The sequence below is a fragment of the Cyprinus carpio genome, chromosome A13 (assembly GCF_018340385.1).
Source record: "Cyprinus carpio isolate SPL01 chromosome A13, ASM1834038v1, whole genome shotgun sequence".
Classification (NCBI taxonomy): Eukaryota; Metazoa; Chordata; class Actinopteri; order Cypriniformes; family Cyprinidae; genus Cyprinus; species Cyprinus carpio.
In genome coordinates, this window is record NC_056584.1 from 7,382,411 (window position 1) to 7,404,330 (window position 21,920).

At 38.6% G+C, this 21,920-nt stretch overlaps 1 protein-coding gene across 2 annotated transcripts; it reads left to right on the top strand.

The window, feature by feature from the left end:
* Window positions 1-1,264: 1,264 nt before the first annotated feature.
* On the top strand, window positions 1,265-21,515 carry LOC109090206 (mucin-like protein). 2 transcript variants are annotated; one of them, XM_042768508.1, is made up of 25 exons: window positions 1,265-1,641; window positions 3,064-3,119; window positions 3,230-5,314; window positions 5,456-5,578; window positions 8,105-8,238; window positions 8,424-8,591; window positions 9,036-9,215; window positions 10,007-10,607; window positions 10,700-10,849; window positions 11,865-12,079; window positions 12,174-12,249; window positions 13,392-13,679; window positions 14,124-14,360; window positions 14,957-15,109; window positions 15,305-15,483; window positions 15,788-15,980; window positions 16,095-16,214; window positions 16,294-16,413; window positions 16,584-16,604; window positions 16,746-16,810; window positions 16,908-17,100; window positions 17,916-18,044; window positions 18,123-18,294; window positions 18,389-18,520; window positions 20,817-21,515. In XM_042768508.1, the coding sequence occupies exons 1-25, from the start codon at window positions 1,637-1,639 to the stop codon at window positions 21,055-21,057; spliced, it is 6,036 nt and encodes a 2,011-aa protein (XP_042624442.1). In that variant the 5' UTR covers window positions 1,265-1,636; the 3' UTR covers window positions 21,058-21,515. The 2 variants fall into 2 exon arrangements, with proteins under 2 accessions (XP_042624442.1, XP_042624443.1); XM_042768509.1 differs by having other exon boundaries at window positions 1,266-1,641; window positions 18,389-18,568; window positions 20,817-20,946.
* Window positions 21,516-21,920: the final 405 nt, after the last annotated feature.

Below are 21,920 nucleotides of genomic sequence, written 5' to 3' on the forward strand. Positions count from 1 at the left end.
TTTAGGTTTCATCTTTTGACTAAAATGCCATGTAGTTTTAGTCATATTTTTGTCATTTGAATTGTTTTAGTTTTAGTCTATTAAATATAAAATTTTAGTCAACTAAATATACAGTAGATACAGTAGTTTGGTTAAATTGTAATGCTTTATTAAAGCATTTAAGTATCACACAACTGTTTGTGTTTTTGTCCATTTAAATGCAAAAAAGACAGAAAATAGAGCTCAATTGAGTACTCGTCAGGGCCTAACTCATACTTTTTATGGTTCTAGTTAACTATAATAACCCTGATACTTGTAAAATCTATTTATTTAATAATATGTCAAATAATGTCCTAGTCTTTCCTTCTTGTGGTCTTTCCTTACTCTTATTTGCGGCTATTCATTCAAGTTAAAATCCAAGATAAATTTTTATAAGATGTGCATACTTACAACTATCTAAAACATATTACCAAATAAACTGTTGCACGAGCCTGTAGAACGTGTAACAGCGCTGAGTTTTCCAGCAGTTAGATCAGTACATTACAATTCAGATGACATCTGATTCACATTAGTTTGCCGTAAAATTACCAGAACCACAGGTAAATACACAAATGTGCTGTTCACACAAGCAACATTGTTACTTATTTTACCAGTAAGATACAACTGACATTTTTTCAAAACAACGGTGAACTCTGTAATGTCAATCATCCACCTGCCTAATTTAATTCTCGTCCTGTATATTCAAACTTTCATTCCAAATATTCAATCTTTCATTCAATATATTTAAGTTTCAGTCCATATATTCAGACTTTTATTCAGTATATTTAAACTTTCATTCCATATATTCAGAATTACATTAAATGTCATTACTGTCATTTCATTTTTTTAAGTTTTTTTTTGTATATATTCAGAGTTCCATTCATATCTTCATGCTTCCATTCAATCTATTCAAGTTTCACTCCATAAAATCTGATTTTCATTCTATATACTCAAACTTCATATATATATAACTGCAACATTCCATAAAAAAAGAGTTGTCAGGTTCAGGTTACTCTTTAGGCAGTAAAATAGGACAAAAGTAAAACTAACCTAATTATGTTTCAGCTAAATTATGAGAAAACATCTAACAAAGGGCAATATAGAAATACACTTCCTGTATATTATGCAAATTGAACCAAATACTTTGTATTATATGCTTGTGATGCTTATCCACCAGAGGGCTGTCAGGGGCTGCTACGATATAAATCAAGGGCTGATTTGTAGTCCCAGTCTATCCCTTGTAATAATAATCTAGAATTTGTGTAAGAAGTAAAGGTACTCTCAACACAAAACACTGACTACTGAATGCTGCTCTTTACTGTTGCAGCCTTTATTTTACACCCCGAGGCGAGTTAAAGCCCAATGGGAGTACTACACTTACTAGGAGAGAGAAACATAATCACAGGAATATCTGGGTGTTCCCTATGATGCTGGTTTAGGATGTCTCAGGTGCTGAGATGGGTCATTATGCTTTGTACCAGGAAAGACAAAGTGTTGTAACTTGGGCAGAAGTGTAAGAATAGAGAAGGTAAGTCGCACACCTTCCGAATCCTGAGAAGGACCCACTTGCTCTGTGTACTAATGTCCACCTTATAGGACAACCAGCCATCAGTGAGATATGCGGTAAGTACTGATTTAATTTAGCATTTTGTTTGTCAGGTTCCTTTACAGTAAAAGTGGAATTTGTTAGCTTGTTTCTGTAAAAGTGCTGAGCACTAAATCTGTCTAATAAGATTTAGAATTTATCTCTCATGATTCATTTTGAGATTACAAATACAGAATTGAGCAAATAACAGTTTACTCTAGTCATACTATGAGTTCCAGATGATACACATGAGCTATTTGTATTCTGAATGTGTATGTTCTGAAAGCTGAGAAAACTCAATTTGATTTATTGGTGTGGACAGTCTGGAAGATTAAAAATTATATTGCATTTATCTCAAACTTGTTTTAAAGGGTAATTTCAATTCCAATCTGTAATGGTAAATATATCTTTTGGGTTATGATGTTCAGCTATGATGTGATGTTGAGAAGGATGTTCTTTCCAGTAAGTTCTTGATGTAATTTGATTCCGATGCACCACATGGATTTCTATACAGTAGATTCCATCAGACAGACAATGACTGAATCTGACCCACATGGAAGTAATTCAGCATGTAACCCAGTCAGAGATCATGGTTTATTGTCATTTTTTTTTCTATTCAGGACATCATCCATGTTTGACTTCAGTTACCAAACTTGAGAATCTCTGTTTCACACTGTCTTTTCTCAATGATACCTATCAATATTTGGATTAGAACATTCCAAACATCAAGTCAATTAATCAATACAACTTTAGGGAGTGATGCTATAATCAGAAATACTATGATCTTGAAATTTACTTAGAAAAGTAAAAGCAGAGAAAGTTGACAATGGATATCGGAGATGACAAAATGATAGTATACTGTAAATGACTTCTTCTAGAGAAAGATGTGTTTCTTTGAGTCTAATATACTTATTTTTTGGTGGAATGAGTAGGTCATTTGAGCATGTCCATCCCTTTTGGGGCTTTGTTAGAACAAAGTAATCAATCCCTTTGTTTTTGTTATGGGTAAACTGGTAAACTTGATAGATGTAACTCTATAGATGTAAAGGTATACACACATATAAGTGACGGGTAGGAATTCACCTAATTACTCACACTAAGAAGCTGTCTTCCTATTTAGTGAGTCATAATCATAGAAAAGTCACACAAAAAAGAGCTTTGCTGCAAAAGATAATTATATTCAACAAAAACAGGCTGAAGTCTGTTTTTTTTTTTTTTTTTTTTTGTCTCAGTGAAGCTAAAAAAAAATCTAAATTAAACAATCATCATGGACACAATTAAAAATTGCAATATGTTGGTTTTGCATGTTCTGAGGAAACAGTTTTGGATCCATTTAAATGTAAGCAAAACAACGACTCATTGGTCATTGCCACAGTCTTGAAAGCTCATAGAGTCATTAACCTAACAGTGAATATTTTTTTTTTTTTTTTTACTTCATATTTGTTGACCTTCTCTTGCAGAAGTCTTCTGCTGTATCTGCTTTGCCTGTGTACTGTGTTCAGGTTAACAACTGCAGGTCAGTAACATGATCAAGATCAGAGTCTTCTATGATTGATCAACTCACAATACAGAATACAGTCAATTTTTGCCAGACTTACCCAACTATTATCCATTCTGTCTACACAGCTGCAGATCTCAGTGACTGTGCAGCTGCAGGGAGCATATGCCACACCAATGCAGACTGCTTCAAAACACGTGAAGATAAGTTTCTCTGCATGTGCCGAATGGGGTACAGGGGCACTGGATTGCAATGTCAAGACATTGATGAGTGTACAACTGGTCTACACAGCTGTCATGTAAAAGCAGTCTGCAGTAACACTCTGGGCAGTTACATCTGTTCATGTCAAAATGGTTATTCTGGTGATGGTTTCCAATGCCAAGATATCAATGAGTGTCAAACTAATAATGGTGGCTGCCATGTCAATGCACTTTGCACCAACAGAGATGGAGGAAGAGACTGCAGTTGCAGGTCTGGTTTCACTGGAAATGGATTTCAGTGCAATGATGATGATGAGTGCGCAAGACCAGGAATCTGCCACTGGCATGCCACGTGCACCAACAACCCTGGCTCCTATGTGTGCACATGCAATGCAGGCTACAAAGGCAATGGAAATTATCTCTGCCTTGACGTTGATGAGTGTTCAGAGACTCCTGGTGTGTGCTCTGCTTTCTTTGGGTACAAAGGTTGCAAGAACCTGCCAGGAACTTACTCCTGCCTCTGCAACAGTGGTTACCAAAGCAACGGACAGACATGTGAGGACATCAATGAATGTGAAATCAACACCTGCAGCTCATTTGCTGAATGTACAAACTTACCAGGTTCATATCGTTGTACCTGTCCTGAAGGATTTGTGGGAAATGGCTTGGCGTGCGTAGACATTAATGAGTGTGACAGAAAGAACAGCTGTGACCCTAACGCAATATGTACCAATTTGCTAGGAAGCTACGAATGCTCTTGCCGTCCTGGGTTTCTGGGCACGGGAACAAAGTGTACTGACATTAACGAATGTACCACCAATAACATTTGCCCAGCCAACGCTGCATGTGTCAACACTGCAGGCTCATTCTTCTGTGACTGTGGGTCAGGCTACAGCTTTAATCAAACCCAGTGTATGGATGTGGATGAATGTGCCACAGGACATTGCAGTGCTTACGCCTCTTGTGAAAACTTACCTGGTTCATTCATCTGCGCATGTCTAGCTGGTTTCGAAGGTGATGGTTTAGTATGTGAGGATGTGGATGAGTGTGCCAAAGAAAGGCGGTGCCATGTTAATGCACTCTGTATTAATGTACCAGGTAAATACAACTGCAGCTGTATGGTGGGATACACAGGTGATGGTGTGTCGCAGTGCACAGATGTGAACGAGTGTCTTGTTGATAACGGTGGCTGCAAAAACAGAGCAACATGTGTCAACAGTAAGGGGTCTTTCTCTTGCGTTTGCCCCTCAGGCTTTGAGCTAATCAATCGTACCATCTGTCAGGACATAGATGAATGCAAGGTATCTGAAAAGGCATGTGGCATCAATGAGCAGTGCTCAAACATGGAAGGGTCATATTCATGCCAGTGTAAAGCAGGCTTCAGGCGAATCACTGATGATTTAGACTGCTCTGATATTGATGAATGTGAACAGCAAAAACCTTGTCACCAGAATGCCACATGCTCGAATTTAGCAGGCTCCTTCTCATGTACCTGCAATCATGGCTTCTCAGGAAATGGCAAAACATGTGAGGATATAAATGAATGTGCAATTGAGAGAATGTGCCATCTACATGCTAACTGCTACAATTATCCTGGTGACTTCTCGTGCATTTGCCACCAGGGCTTTACAGGAGATGGTACCACCTGTACAGACGTGGATGAATGTGTCCTTTCAAATAATACTTGCCCAGACATCTCTGTGTGCGTCAATTCCCCTGGAGCATATGTCTGTTCTTGTCTGAATGGCAAAGTAGCATACAACAACACTTGTGTCCTCCCTAGTCGTGAATGTGATCCTGCCTGCCATCCACATGGACTGTGTCATCCTTCACCTTCAGAATACCAGTGTGTGTGTGATGTGGGATTTAAAGGGGATGGACTCACTTGCTCAGACATCGATGAATGTGAAGAGAATGTGTGCCCAAAGAAAGAGACGCAATGTGTCAATAACCCAGGATCCTTTGATTGCATTTGCAAAGTGGGTTACACTCTTAATGGAACAGAATGCATAGGTATGTGCAATACACATGCATTTATAAAAAATAAAAATTATTTATATTTACATAAGGAAAGTTCCTGGGTTCAGTTAGCCAGGGAATGGCAGTATTCTTTCAATCTTTTCATCTCACATTACTCTTTTCCCAACCTTTCAGATCTGGATGAATGTGAATCTGGAGTCAATAACTGCAGCAAGTTTGCACAGTGTGTCAACACAATTGGCAGTCATCTGTGTTCCTGTCTCAATGGCTTCACTGGTAATGGAAAAAACTGCTCTGGTAAGTCTTTCTTCCAATTCAAAATTCATATTTGCACCTCTTTGCTTGCTTGAGGACTCTCTTCTCAGTCTTTTAGGGATTTTTTTTTCCTGACCCTGTCCCATTTTGGATGACTTATAGACATTAATGAGTGCCAATCCCAACATGGAGGATGCCACCCAGCTGCCAGCTGCACTAACTCCCCTGGCACCTACAAGTGTACCTGTCCCTTTGGCATGACCGGATCTGGGTTTGATTGCCAAGATGTGGACGAGTGTACTGAAAACTCAACTTTGCCTCATAACTGCAGCCATCTTGCCATGTGCAACAACACAGAGGGGTCCTACATTTGCAAGTGCATGGAGGGATACCAAGGAAATGGGTTTACCTGTGAGGATGTGGATGAGTGTTTGCCACCCTCAATCTGTGGGAACAGCATGACCTGCCAAAACTTTCCGGGAACATATACATGCACATGCACCCTTGGTCAAGTCTATGTTTTGGGTACCTGTGTGAATGAGAGGGACTGTAAAAATGTAACCAATGCATGCAACACCCATGCTGAGTGCAAAAACATCCGTGGGTCAAACTATTGCTCCTGCATTGAAGGGTTTATTGGGAATGGTAGAGACTGTCAGGATATAGATGAATGTGCACAAACAGGAGCTTGCCCAGAGTTGTCCCACTGTTTCAATACAGAAGGGTCCTTTCATTGTGACTGCTGGGAAGGTTACCAACACAACAGGACACACTGTGTAGACATAAATGAGTGCAGTGTAGGAACCTTTACTTGCCCAGACAACAGCACCTGCCACAATACAGAGGGAGGGTATAATTGTTCATGTAACAATGGTTTCCTTTACTCTAACAATTCTCTGTGTTTGGATGTTGATGAATGTGCCACAGGGAAAGCACAGTGCCCAAATGCCTCCAACTGCCAAAACACAGCAGGATGGTATTTCTGTGAATGCTGGGATGGGTATACAGGAAATCAGACTGTCTGTGAGGATGTTGATGAATGCCTGAACAATTCTACATGTTCAAACCACAGTGTCTGTGTCAACACTGAAGGTTCATTTCTGTGCCTTTGTGATCATGGATTCTCCTCTAATGGTACCAGTAGTACCCAATGTGAGGATATAGATGAGTGCTCAAACCCAGAGTTTGCCACACTCTGCACTAATGGAACTTGCATTAACACAATTGGCTCATTTTACTGTGCTTGTGATATGGGATTTTGGAGCAATGGCACTAGGTGTCTTGACATAGATGAGTGTTCAGGATCAAAGAATGAATCCATATGTCAACCTCACTCTACATGTATCAATTTCCCTGGGTCTTATAAATGTAACTGCAACTTGGGTTACATTCTAAACAGAACAGAGTGTCAAGACATTGATGAATGCCTAGCAGATGACCGTCCCTGCACTGCCAATGCTGTTTGTGTAAACACAGCAGGTTCTTTCCAGTGTCCATGCGCATCTGGTTTTGAGGCTCAGGGTCCAAAGTGTACAGATATAAATGAATGCCTTTTGAACAGAATGTGTCGTCCCGATCAGGTATGCATCAATAAACCTGGATCATACCAGTGCTCTTGTCCACCAGGACATCATGAGGAAAACGGTACCTGCATCGACAATAATGAATGTGCAAATAACTCTACTTGCCACCCCTTGGCAAGGTGCTGGAACACAGTGGGGTCTTATACATGCCAGTGTCGCTTAGGTTACACTGGAAATGGGACGTACTGCAAAGACATTGATGAGTGTTCCCAATCATCCTTACGTTGCCACAAGTCAAGCCAATGCATCAACACCCCTGGATCTTATGTATGTGTATGTGCACCAGGTCTTATTGCACTAGGGTCTCTTTGTGTGGACCTAGATGAATGTCAGTCCAATAGGGGTGGATGCCATCCTGCTGCCACATGCTACAACTCTGTAGGTAGTTTTCAGTGCCAGTGTGGCAACGGATGGGATGCCTCAACCAGAAACGGGTATGGAATGGATGGATGCATAGACCGAAATGAGTGTCTCTCACCTGACATGTGTTATAGCAACAGAACATGCACCAATTTCATAGGATCTTACAGCTGTGCCTGCTCTACCGGAAATATCTACTGCCCACAGCTGCCGCCAATGGGTGGGGTATTATATTACCATCATGAATACAACATTTCTGTATAAAATAATACCTCTGTATTTATTTTTTTTCTCATTCTTTCTCTGTCCCTTTGTGTCTATCTCTGACTTTTGCTATTTTGGTGCTAAAATATTTTGGTGCAAGTAAATGATGCACACTCATATGACTTGAGATTCCAGTCATACCTTAAACTTAATCAACTTAAATTGACCTCAAACTTATTTTCCAGACAGAGATTGCCAACTTGTTATGTTATGTACCGGTCAACCTAATCAAGCAAGGTTTTTTTTGGTTTGTTTGTTTCTTGACCAGATGGTGTAGTCAGCAGTGGCTAAATGCCCATGCTAACCAGCCAAACCTTGACCCCATGGGGTACATTTTTTATATATATATATATTTTCACAGAAAGTGACCTGTATCCATTTGGAGAGGAAGTAGGTGATGCTGGGTTGCCAAAGACAGAGGCAGATGGAAATACTCCATACATCACTCCTCCTGCAGGCTTTCCATTCATCGGCAAAATATATGAACGACTGTTTGTAAGCATACACAATTAACTGTTCATGTCTTAATAGCAATTTAATGGTGAGTGGCGTAATATATCTGAAATTACCTAACTAATATACCATAAATAGCTTTTTTTCTAGGAAACACTGTGGCTACTTACAGTTAGGCGTATTTCTGTTTATATTTCAAAGGTTTTTTCATAAATGAACTTTTCCAGTTTTCAGATAACGGCTTGGTGCAGTTCCAATCAGTCATTGAGAATGAGAAACTGTTGTTCCCTGCTCCATTCCCAGAGGGTTTCAATGGTAATGAGGGCCAGCCTATGCTGGCTGTGTTCTGGGATGATGCTGACCTTACCCTTGGTGATGGAAAACTGCTATACCAGGTTAGCAATGCTATTAAATAATGCAACGTTTTGTAGCCTTGCTTCTACTATGATGTTTTTATTATTATTATTATTATATTGTATTAATAATGTAAAAAATATTATTTTGGCAGTTGAAATTCTGTGATTTCTTGACCTGGTTATATAGGTGCTGTGCCAGTAATATAATTACTGTTTTTAAACAGATTTCACAAACATTTCACCTGTCTGCCATTGGTTGTACAGATATAGTCCCACTCTAAACTCACACCACCAGTTGAGACAATGTGTTGACACGGTTGGGTTGAGAGAGCCACAATGTTTATACAATGTTTACACAAATGGTGTGCATATTGAGATATTGAACTTAAGTAAAACTTTCCCTTTTTGTAGAAGTATAACTATATATTTTTGTGGTAATTACCTTGAAGGAAATTTTGAACATTCTCCCTTTCTGTCCAACAGGAATACAGTCTCCTTAATATATCTGACATCTATGCTGAGGCAATATTTCAAAGAACAGCACACGATGTTAGCCAGTTTGAGACTCAAAGGGGCAAACCCCCCTTTTCCCCCTCTTGGATAGTGAAAATCACATGGGATCACGTTTTGCCCGTGTCCTATCAAAAGATCAACTTCTCTGAGGTGAGTGTTAGATGAATGAACGGAACCAGTGCAACAGTAGCTATAATTAAGAATGTTTGCTACTGCAAGCATCACTATTAATATTATTAATATTGTTCATAGTTAGAAGTAGTAATCTGAACAAACTAAACCTAAGTATAAAATCTTTAGCATCTAACTCATCCTCCACCATTTGTTCTGCAGACTTTGATGGTGGTGTGCTATTACCTGTTCTATTATTTTTCTATTATAGACTTATTATTTTTGCCTGGAAGATGATAAAATTGGTTACCATATCTATCTTGGGTCAATAAGAAACCACAGTATTCCCAGAACACCCAGGCAACCACACCTTGCAACATTCTATCAACCAAGCACATATGAATTTAAAATGACATTGCAAGGCAAATGAGGAGACGGAAAAGAACAGTACAGAACATAAACGTAGTCAATACTGAAAAAAACTGCAGGTTATGGTCTCATCTTACATAATATGAAAGCTACATCCTTTCTCTGACTAGATATTTATGGACTTGGTGTAGTGTTGCTGTCCACACCCAAACCCCCTCTCTCTGTCCTAGTTTGTTTTGTTAGAAAAATCTTGGGAAGTGTTTTTGCAATGACTAGCAGGGAGTTCATGCAGGACACGTTCTTGTTTTCAAAAACAGCTACACGGAATGGAATGGAACAAACCATGGTAGTCTTGAGACAGATATTTCAGAGCTAAAATACTTTTATCCTAGCAAGCAGGTCCTGTTTTAAAGGCCTTTAAATGCTTATCTTAACAATAATCATCCTAACGTGCTCCACAGACCAACACCTTCCAGTGCATTCTGACCACAGATGGACTACGTTCATTTGCTCTGCTCCGCTACAGTGACATGAACTGGGGTCCAGGACAGAGGACTAATCATAATGCTCTTATAGGCTACACTGATGGTAAGAGCAACTTTCACAATGAGGTTCCAAAGCCACCGGACAACCTATTCAGGCCAGGAGGGCGTTATCGTCCCCAGACTGTCATGGGTAACACAGGCAAACTGGGGCAGCTGGTGTATGACCTTACTGGCTCCCCTGAAGCCAGCTCAGATCCTCAGAGGCAATGCCAGATATGGGCCTTCAATGAGCCAGATCCTAAAGAATGGGCATTAGGACTGGCACCTTGTCCCTGCACTCGTGTTCAAGCACAGGAGGACCTGGCTTTTAGCCTTGAGAATCCACCATCAGAACAGATGGCACAAGTGAGGGATCTGAGAGCTCTTAGGTGGGGTGGCAGCAGGGGCCGTGTCTTTCAGTCTATCCTGTTTAACAAACAAAGTGCAGGAAAGAGATGTGTGTATGATCCAGAGGGCCCCCTACTGGCTGGATACAGTGAACGGTTCTTCACTGAGGACAAGATGCAACTACATATAGGTAAAGCCATTCCAAATATAATTTATTCTTATGAAGCATTGTAAGTTGAACCTGTAACCTGATATTTTTTTTCATGCTGTCTTTGTTACTAGACAAGGATCTTTTACCCTTCCAGTGGTGCTGTGTTCAGTCTCCTCTGTGTAACATGTACTTGGCAAAAAGACCACTAGACCGGTGCCAAGGTTACAGTTGGAATAGCTCTGACAGCAGTATACCTGGGAACAGGGGAGCACCAGGCATTGGTAAGAGCTCTAGGTCACACCAACTCCCTTATGTATGACTACCAGCAGTGTAAATATTTGCTTTGAAAACAATTTGATTTTATTAGGATTCCTTACTCATGTAAGGCATCAAGAAATCTGAAATTTGGTCACAATTTGGTGACATCTGTTAGAATTATTATGGGGCGATTTACAGTTATTTTCAAATAGTGGAGCACAACACTGGAACTAGATTGTGGATCCGAGTTTGGTGGATTTAAACATCTGAAAGTATGTGAAGAATTGTACTTTGGATAAGAAATGAACATGTAATACATTGTTTATTATAGTAAATTATTATTCTGGGTGCACAGATGTTGCATTTAGGCTGATACCAATAAGCTGATAATTACTCTCATGCTATGGCCAGTAAATGATAAATGAGTGATATTAAAATATTATACTACTGTAATAAATAAACAAATCAAATATTTTTGGAATACATTTTACAAGAAAGTACTATTTCAGTCTTTCTACTTCAAAAAATCACATTCAGTACATTATTATAATTTCTTCATAAGTATTAGTGAAATTTACTAGCAATTTCTGAGTGAAAATTAAGTAAATTCTACACCAAATGTTTTTCAGTGTATGAAATCCACATAAAATTAAAAATAAAACCTTTAAAACTAAAATCAGTCATTTTAAATGCTACAGGCATCACAAAATTAAATGCACAGTATGAAATATGGATATTAATTTTGAGCTTTGTTAAAGATTACATTTATACTTTGCATATTTAACTTAGACAACAGTAAAGGTAATCTAAATGTAAATAAAGGGCAAATGAGTATGCATAACTGATATGGTTCCTATATACTGTGTATCATTATCATACATTATGTAATTTAGGCATTGCATTTTCGTTGTCAGATTTGATCATTTTTACAGCCCTAATGGCTACTGCTTGATTTACTATAAAATATATAATCTGAAGTTCATATTGACAAGCAATGATCTTTAAAGAGTCTCTGTTGCACTCTCTGCATTCATCCAGGCATGGTATATGGCAGTCTCCACTTTATTACCTTTGACGGGAGTGAGTATACCTTCAAAGGCTTGGGGGAGTACGTTATCGTCCGTCTCTCCTCCAGCACGGGATCAAACATCTTCACCTTGCAGGGACAAACAGCAGTTCTAGTGGTCAACCAGCAGCCCAAACTGGTGCCTGCTCTGGTACGATTAGCCGCCTACTATCAGGGTGCTGGAAAGGTGAGTCTGACATCTCAGATAAAATATAGTGTAGATCTATGTGCATAAATGAGTGTGTCTACAATGTAAAGGTTGTTAAATGATTTCTCGAAAGGTGGAGTGGCAATGTGCCGAATCTGGTGATGGACTTAAGGTCTTGGTTAATGATGAGGTCATTCCTGTGTCTGTTGGTAAGAAGATTTTCAAGGTTTAACATGCTCAAGCAAAGAAATAATGATGTTGTCCTCCTATTTACAACACTAGTCAAAGAAAACCTTGTCCTCTATTATTACTGTTTCACATATTTTAGAATAATAATTTATCATACCTATGAAATAACACAAATGGGCATATGGCATACTATAAGCATCCTGGGTTTTTTATTTAAAATAGTTTTAAAGGAATCTTCATGTTTCCATGCTCTTGTTCAGTGGGTTTTCTCTTTTTCACTATCCGATACAACTCATCCATTTAAGTCTTAGTTTTGTAAAGAATTTCATATGCACAAACCACCTTTGACTGGTTGTATATAAAACCTTAATGAAAAATAAATAATTAACAGACCTAAAACACTAAATGGAATGTTTTAAAAAGCCATTACATCTTAATTGTATCTGAAAATGTTTAGGCCTACTCTCTAAGTACGTAGGTACTTTTTTTTTGTAATTACTTTGTGACCATTCAAAAAACCTGTGTTGTATATATACTATAAATGTGTGTAGAATGAATTTGATCCGGACTACATTCGCCATGTTGCCATAGTCGGGGAACCTAACAGCGTCAGTTGCTTTGCGTCACTGCCATTCACAAATCCTCCCCTGTGGCCTCATGGGATAGTATCAATTTAGTCTCATTCAGATGTACACTTCAGAATCTTGTGGGAAATAGTACGTCATCTTGGCATTTCAGCAACTGTTTTATGAATACTGTGAATTCGGACATATTGCTCCTTTCACATGCTGTTTTTTGCCTACTGTATAGTACCCAGCAAACACAACTACGTCATAAAAATTTGATTGCAATATAATTATTATAAAATAATAATTGCACTTTTTTTTCATTGTAGACAAACATGATATTTACATAATATTATTATTATTGATTTATTTATTTAGTGACTAATTAAAAGCATACCATGTTGGTATTTTCTCAATGTTTCTAAAACGTTTTAATTTGGTTACATTACTAAACGTTTTTAAAATGTTGTAGTGCAACATTAACTAACTGCAACCAAAATACAACATTGTGAAAAGTTGTAAAAATGTTTTGTGTTTGTTGAGTAGGGAAGTATGCGATTTCTGATGTTACCGAGCGCCCATTGATGTTTTGACAGGAGTGGTGCACGTAAATGTGCGGGGCTTTGCGGTGCGCTGTACCTCTGTGAGCCGCTGCGCAGTGGTGTACGGCGAGGGCCTGAATGTGATCGTGTGGAGAGGTGATGCCGGGAGGCTGAGCTCTCTGGTGGAGATCCCACAGAGGTTCTACAACCGTACACTGGGTTTACTGGGACTCTGGAGCTCCAACAGGACAGATGACTTCCTGCTTTCCAATGGCCGTATGGTGCCTTTTCTGAATAACAACGTCCCCTCTGAACAGAGTCTGCTTCCCTTTGGACAGTCATGTGCGTGTACTCTTCAGCTGGATTCAGTAGGCTTTTAGTGAGAAAATGTTAAATATTGTAGAAACTGTAACACTTTATTTTAAGGTCCAGTTCTCACAAGTAACCAGTTGCTTTTTAGCTTGCATATTACTAGTATATTGGCTGTTTATTAGTACTTATAAAGCACATATTAAAGGGATACTTCACCCCAAAATGAACATTTTTTCATTAACCACATACCCCCATGTCGTTCCAAACCCGTAAAAGCTTTGTTCGTCTTCGGAACACAATTTAAGATATTTTGGATGAAAACAGGGAGGCTTGTGACTGTCCCATAGACTGCCAAGTAAATAACAGTGTAAAGGTAAAATAGGAAACAGTGTCATAGGAAAACTGTGTTCCTTTAAGATTTCTTTACTGGTCACTGTATTTACCGTTTCTTCTGTGTCTGATTGTTTCCCACAGGGGCTGTTCCTGTTCCTGAGAGTCTTCTGCTGTCAGAGCCTCCTAGTGCTCCGTTCAGTCCTGTCATGACAGAGCAGCTGATGTCCTCAGTGAGCCCAGACGTGCTGGCCAGACACAGTCAGACCTGCCAGGGCAGCATGCAGTGTGTGCATGACATCCTGGCCACAGGAAACACCAACCTTGGCCAGGATGTTCAGAAAGACCAGCAGCAACTTCAGAGCCGAGCACAAATCTATGGTTAGCTGATCATCCACATCAACTGACCTTCATCTAATGCACGAAAATATCTTGACCTAAATTAAAACTTAAATAAACGAAAAATACACTACCGTTCAAAAGCTTGGGGCCAGTAAAATAATTGAATGTTTTTGAACTTTCATTTGGTCTCTTATGCTCACCAAGGCTGCATTTTTTAAAATACAGTAAAAACAGCAATATTGTGGATAATTAGTACTATTTGAAATAACTGTTTTCTATATGAATCTATTTTAAACTGAAATTTATTTTAATGTCAGCTGTTTTTAATGAGATTAATTGGACAGCAAATTGGGAGTTCGCTTATGTCTGTAATGCTGCATCTTAGATTATCCTCCTGAAAAAAAAGGCACCTTAACAATGTTTCAAACTTGTGCTCAGATTTGCCAAGATTAGAAAAGAGATCGCTATATGAGCTCATGAACTCATATTAAATTCTTCTAATTTGTGTGTAATAATTGTGAGTGATAAAATATTCCTCTTAGTAGTCACGGTATAATTGTACATTCACTCACTCACTCACTGTCTCTAGGACATATTAACAGCTCCCTCCCTTTGCTTTTGCTTGTGTTCAACAGGAAACCTGCCGCCCATTGTGGAAGAGCCATTTGTTATCATGTGTAGAGTCAATAGTACAGTTAGAGTTCAGTTCAAGGCTCAGGATCCAAACAGAGACCAAATCACCTTCTCCCTGGGCTTACCACGCTCTCCACGGGTCACCATCGGCAGCAGTAAGATTTACTGCAAAGCATCCTATTTATAAACTTAGCCTGCTTACAATGTAATAAGCACATGTCACTGAGATCATCTGATAGATCTATAGCTAAAGCATAATCCTCTGTTAACTCTAAAGCCTGAAAAACGAATGCCATGCTATACATTGTAGTGCATTAATTTTTCACGATTGGTTTATTTGTGCCCTGAAGGTGATGGTGTCCTCGTGTGGACCCCTTCTGGTATTCAGCCAGTCAATCTGACAATTCAAGTGAGCGATCAAACATCCAGTTCTGTGATCACCCCGGTTCTGCAGCTCTGTAACTGTATGAATGGAGGAAGCTGCCAGTACAACAGTGTGGTGGAGAACCATCTGCAGGGAAAGTTTCAGGTAAGCATGCAGAAAAACTTTAGATTTAAATTGGTTGTGATGAAAGCACCAGTTGGGAAAATACAGTAAATCTACAAAAATGCAGTAATATTTTAATTTAAAATATTTTTTTCTATTTTAATATGTAATTTATTTCTATTTTAATGCATTTTAATTTAATAATTTAAATTAATTTAAGTGTAAATTAAGTCACAAGGTGAATTTTGTTAATCAGTGTTCAGTTGTGTACAGTGGTGTTGTGTATAATGGCATGTAATGCTTCCTGAACAAAGACAAACATGTTTTTCTGTTGGTCTACATCTAGGTTGTAGGATGTCTCTGTCCACTGGGTTTCAGTGGCAAGTACTGTGATAACAGAGCAGATGTGTGTAAAGGCAAGCCCTGTTTTCCTGGTGTGGAATGCATAAGACAGAAAGAAGGAGACCTCTTCACATGTGGACCGTGCCCTCCTCCCACTGTATACCAGGGCAAACAAGGATACAAGTGCTTAGAAAATGGTCAGTATTTATTTAAAAGGCACACTTATTTTGCTGTTTTATTGCAACAGTTTCAAATGCAGATTTTAGAGCCATAATAGTCATAAACAAAGTTTGTCTAACCATGTCCCACAGACTTCTGCCTCCCTCCGTTCCCCTTCCCTTGTCATGAGATGGCAGACTGCACCAGCACCGGCTACAATTACACATGTAAATGTAAGCATGGCTACAGTGGCGATGGAAAAGAGTGCAAAGGTATGCAACAAGAATGCACATGCTAACAGTCACTCTCTGAGACACACTTGCAGTCACGCATGCTTTATTTCACCCACAGATATTGATGAGTGTCTGGACCCCTCAGCCTGTCCAAATGCTAAATTTGAATGTGTGAACATGCCGGGATCAGTGCGCTGCTCTTGCCGTTATCAGAAGACCAGAGACACTGACGGATGCGGTAAGTGGTTTTACTCACAGCTGATCAACATGACTTCAACTTTACATTTACTGTACGAAGGTAACTGACTGAAGAAACAAAGATTTTGAATCTTTCAATCAGTTAAACCAATTGCTTCATAGCACGATTGACTGGTATATTTATTTTTCATTTTATTTTTATTTTTTTAGGTGAATCTGCTAATCCCACAGGTGAGACTGTTTATTTAATTGTTTTGAAGGATATAGGTTTCATTATGGCGTGATTTGTTCGAAAAAAAAAAACCTTTTTTTTTCATTCCATTTTAGTCCATTTTAGGAGATACCAACAAAAATGTATTTTTTTTTCTTCAGGATGGAATATTTTTAATGTGTCCATGGGCTGGGGAAAGCAGACGTCAGCACCAGGACTGAGTAAGGTCAGTGCATGTATCTGAGATGTGAAGATGTCAGATAAATTCAGACATGGCATGTCATTAACACTACAGGTCACATTAACTTCTACATTCTCTACAGCTGCAGGAGATCCTGTCAATGGGTTTCCAGAACAAGTTCTACAACGCCACTGCTATAGCTCCTGATTCACCATCAGCAGGCAGGCAGAATGAGTACAGGATCAATGTGTCCAGTGACACGCCGCACTGGTATGTCATGGACTACCTGACCCGAGTCAGTCAGTACTACGGCATCCGTTCAGCATTTGTGGATGGTAAGAAAATTTACTATAATATTTTATATTCGCTTAATAAACGACTGGGTGTAATGCTTGATTTTGATTGGCCAATCACAGCTTTATATATGATCTAAAGTGTGTGTGTGATCAAACCTGATATTAAGAGCAACAATTATTTTTGTCTATTTTTGCTCTACCAATAAAATCTATTTGAAACAAAACCAGCAACTGCATGTGATAGTAGAGCAAGTGATAGTAGAGTTGTTTCTGAATGAATCAGTATTGATTAATGATTTAATGACTCTCTCACCTGTTTTGTCCCTGAATGAATATGTTCCATGACTGGGTGACTCATTCATAAAGAATGTTCTTGAATGAATCAGTGTTTTTGAATGAATCGTTGAGTGAATGATTCAATTATTCACTCAGGAAGAAAATCACTTATTTTGTACCTGAATAAAACAGTGTTTTTGAAGGAATCCTTCAGTGAATGACCCACTCAGTCAATGTTTTGTTCCTGAATGTTCCTGTTTTTGAACAAATCCTTGAGTGATTAAGTCAATGACTCACTAATAAAGACCACCTACTGGTGTAAAAATGTAACCTGCAGTAAGACTCGATGCAAAATCCCCACCACCAACACACACACAGACAACAGACAGTATAAACAGTGAAAGCATCAGTGCTGTTTTACTGAATATCAGCTCTCTTGAAGTGCTTTTCAAACAATTATATTTGGGGAACGCAAATTAACTGTTACATATAAGACATTAACCTCTAGTTCCACTGTGCTTATGAATTCTTAAGTTGCACTCCTTGTCTTTAGAATTTGTATTCCTTGTTTTCTTTAGACCTTGATGAATGTAAGACAAATGAGGCTCCGTGTTCAAAAAGAGCCCAGTGTGTCAACACCTATGGGGGCTACAGGTGTGTGTGCAATGGCACTGATCTAAAGGAAGAATCACAGTCATGCATATTAGGTAAGAGCATCACCAGAAAACAGTGTTCATGATCTGTGAGTCTGGTCTTTACATTTTTTTTTTTCTCCTCTACCTCAGACTGGAACAGCGTTAACCGCACAGACGTGTCAGGTGCTCAGACTATGGAGGATAAGAAGTCACTAATTTTGGGGCTGGTCCTGGGCATTGGTATTCCCCTCCTGTTGCTGCTGTTGCTGGCGGCCCTCGCCTGCTTCTGCTGCTGCTCGCGCAAGAAAACCATCTCTGGGGAGTGAGTATCCTAATCACACATGCAATAGCATTTTCAGTATCTGGATGGTTACATGCTAGATCTTAACTCTCTCTCTCTTTCTCTCTCCATCAAGTATTCCTCATCTGCTGCCAGAGTACATTAAGGAGTACAACCCTCCGTTCAACTTTGACGACCCCTCTCTGCACTACATCACCCACGTCAGCCCGCGTATCCTTGATAACCTCACACCTCAACAGAAGCGCCGGTATCGATAACACAGGCCTTGTGCGGTTCATGCAGCATCAGTGCAGATGTACATTTGTGTTTAAAATTTATCTCAATATGATATTATTTATATTAAACAAACTGACTTTTAGTCATGTGTGAAAGTGAAAGAGCGCCAGACACATGCAAAAGAAACATGGAGCGATTGCCTCAGTTATTTGAAGATGCTAACTCTTGTGAAGAAAATAATGTACATATGCAGTGTTCTTAACAAAATTATCAGTTGACACGCATTAGTTGCACTTCTCTGGCACTGACCTTATAAAACAAAGCTACTGTTTAAACATGTTAATGCAAGAGTAGAAGCATATGAACACCAGTTGCAGCTATTGCTGGAAATATGGTTAAATTTTAGAAAAATTAGGCACGTTTTAGGACTACTATAAATTTTATAAGGTCTGGGTGCATTATAGTAAGAAAAATAGTGGTAAAATGTTCTTTAATGTTATGAAAAAATGGTTCTATAATACATTTCCCCCCTTAGTTTTATGGGGTGCAATATGGCATTCTTCAAGGAATTTGAAATAACGGTCAATAAGATCTTACACATAAGTGAAATGTATCTCTGGTCAGAATTATCCTCTTTTAAGCAAAGCAACTGAATGTGTGTACAGTTTGTTGTCTATAAGCAAACATATGGCACCATCAAACCCACTCAAACACTTTGTCTTAAAATACTTAGCATGATTATGATATTTCTATACCCACTAGTACTTTTTCCTCAAATAAAATTTAATAAAAATAACTTCTGGATACTAGATAGTTCCTTTTTCAAACTGAATGTGTGAGGAAACATGATTTTTACAGCATGCAGTGGGTTCTAAAAGTATGAGACCACCAGTGAATATATTTCTACTTTTTCATTCTTTTCCTATATAACAATCTGAGCAAAATGTAATTTTTTTTTTTTTAATGTCTTAAATTAATACTTGCATTCTGCTATATCAGGGTTTCCACAAAAATATTAAGCAGCACATCTGTTTTCAACACTGATAATAATAAGAAAGGTTTCTTGAGCAGCAAATCAACATATTAGAATGATTTTGAAGGATCATGTGACACTGAAAACTGGAATAATAATACTGAAAATTCAGCTTTGGAATAAATTACAATTATATATGCATGGCTGCTGGTCTCAGAATTATTTTTTTTTTTTTTTTTGCAAAGGAATAAATTGCGTTTTAAGTACAGGGTTGATGGTCTCAGACTTTTCGTCTCCACTGTAAATGGTTGCATGTTGTATGCACAGAATAAATGTTTAAATATTAGTGTTGTGGAAGTGTACTATGTACTTTTCACCACTGGGAGGCAGCAGCATCTTTCTGTATTATGGAAAGCAGACAGTCAATCACAAGAGGCACCAGGCAGACACCTTCACTTCTCTCTGTGCAATGTGTGTGTGTGTGTGTGTGTGGTGGGGCCTGCAAGATGAGATCATCAGAGTTGTTTGCAGCACTGCAGAGGAAGGCCCACACAGGGAGAGGGGGTCAAGGGCAGGGCAGCAGCCATACATACACTTACCTTTCTCCCTTTCTTTATACCACAGCACTTCTCTTCATCATCCTTATCACTCTCCCTTCCCACCCTCTCCTAAACTAATTGTTGTCATAAACCTTTCAGTTATTTTCCCCATCATCCCTTCACCTACTACCGTCTCTTTGCTTTCATTTTCACTGAAACACATTTTTCTATCTGTTTTAAAACCCTGCGGCCTATTTCTTCATTAACACCCTTATTCTGGCTTTAGGAATGAATTCTAGGTGTTAATGCATAGTACAGTTCTTTTGTGACACAAAGCAGATATGGTCTTTTTAGAAATGTGTTCAACATAGTATACACTCATAAAAATAAAGGCCGTTTCTGTAGCAAGCGCTTTTGGTTCCACGAAGAACCTTTCAGTGAGCAGTTCTTTGAAAAAAAAAAGAACAGTTTTTTCTTAGTGTGAAGAATATTTTAATAATCTGAAGAACCTTTTCTACTATTAGGGAACTTTTGGATATTTAAGGTCTCTGAGACGCCAAACAAAAGTAATATGTTTCCTTGTATGTTGTTTGAAGTGAGTTATTGAGTTATCTACTTGGTTCTTCAATGTCAAGTATGATATTTGAGCCTTCGGGTCTCTGAGTCCCTAAAAACAGCATGAGCTTCTCACTTTCATTAGAGCAGAAATATCCTTTTAAATGTAAATCTGGAGTGAGTGTCCTGATCACACATACAATGACATTTACAGTATCATGCTAGATCTTAACTCTCTCTCTCTTTCTCTCTCCATCAAGATTCCTCATCTGCTGCCTGAGTACATTCAGGAGTACAACCCTCCATTCAACTTTGACGACCCCTCTCTGCACTACATCACCCACGTCAGCCCGCGTATCCTTGATAACCTCACACCTCAACAGAAGCGCCGGTATCGATAACACAGGCCTTGTGCGGTTCATGCAGCATCAGTGCAGATGTACATTTGTGTTTAAAATTTATCTCAATATGATATTATTTATATTAAAAAGAGACTGCTGACTTTTAGTCATGTGTGAAAGTGAAAGAGCGCCAGACACATGCAAAAGAAACACGTAGTGATATGTGAGCAACAAGTTCTGCAGCATTATTGCCTCAGTTATTTGAAGATACTAACTCTTGTAAAGAGAATAATGTGCATATGCAGTGTATGCATTACAGTAATAAAAGTAGTGGTAAAATGTGCTTTAATGTTATGAAATAGTGTCAAATGATTTTAGATTGTTGGTGAAATATGGCATTGAAATAACGGTCAATATGATCTTACACATAAGTGAAATGTTTCTCTGGTCAGAATTATCCTTTTGACTACAAAGTAACTAAATATGTGTACAGTATGTCATCTATAAGCAAAAATATATGGCACCATCAAACCCACTCAAACACTTTGTCTTAAAATACTTAGCAATGTTTATGATATTTCTATACTTCTTTCCTCAAATAAAATAAAATAAAAATCATCAATGCCATTGGATCAGTTTGAATTCAAATCAAATGCATTTATTCATCTTTTATATTTAAGGTCTCTGAGACCCCAAACAAAAGTTATATGTTTCCTTTCAGGTTGTTTGAAGTGAGAACTACTTGGTTATTCAATTTCAAATATGATATTTGAGCCTTTAATAAACCCCTGGGGTCTCCGAGTCCCCAAAAACAACAGGAGCTTTTCACTTCCGTGAGAGCATAAATATCCTTTATTTTACATGTAAATCTGTCATTGTATTGTATAACTTGAGAGGTGTAACCTGGGTTGAGGACTGTCACTTAGGTATGTTCCAGCTTTTCAGGTTACCTGGAAACAACTGGCTTCTATACACAACCCTTTTTTTCCATTCAGATAAGACTCAGTATGTCTTGGTGACACC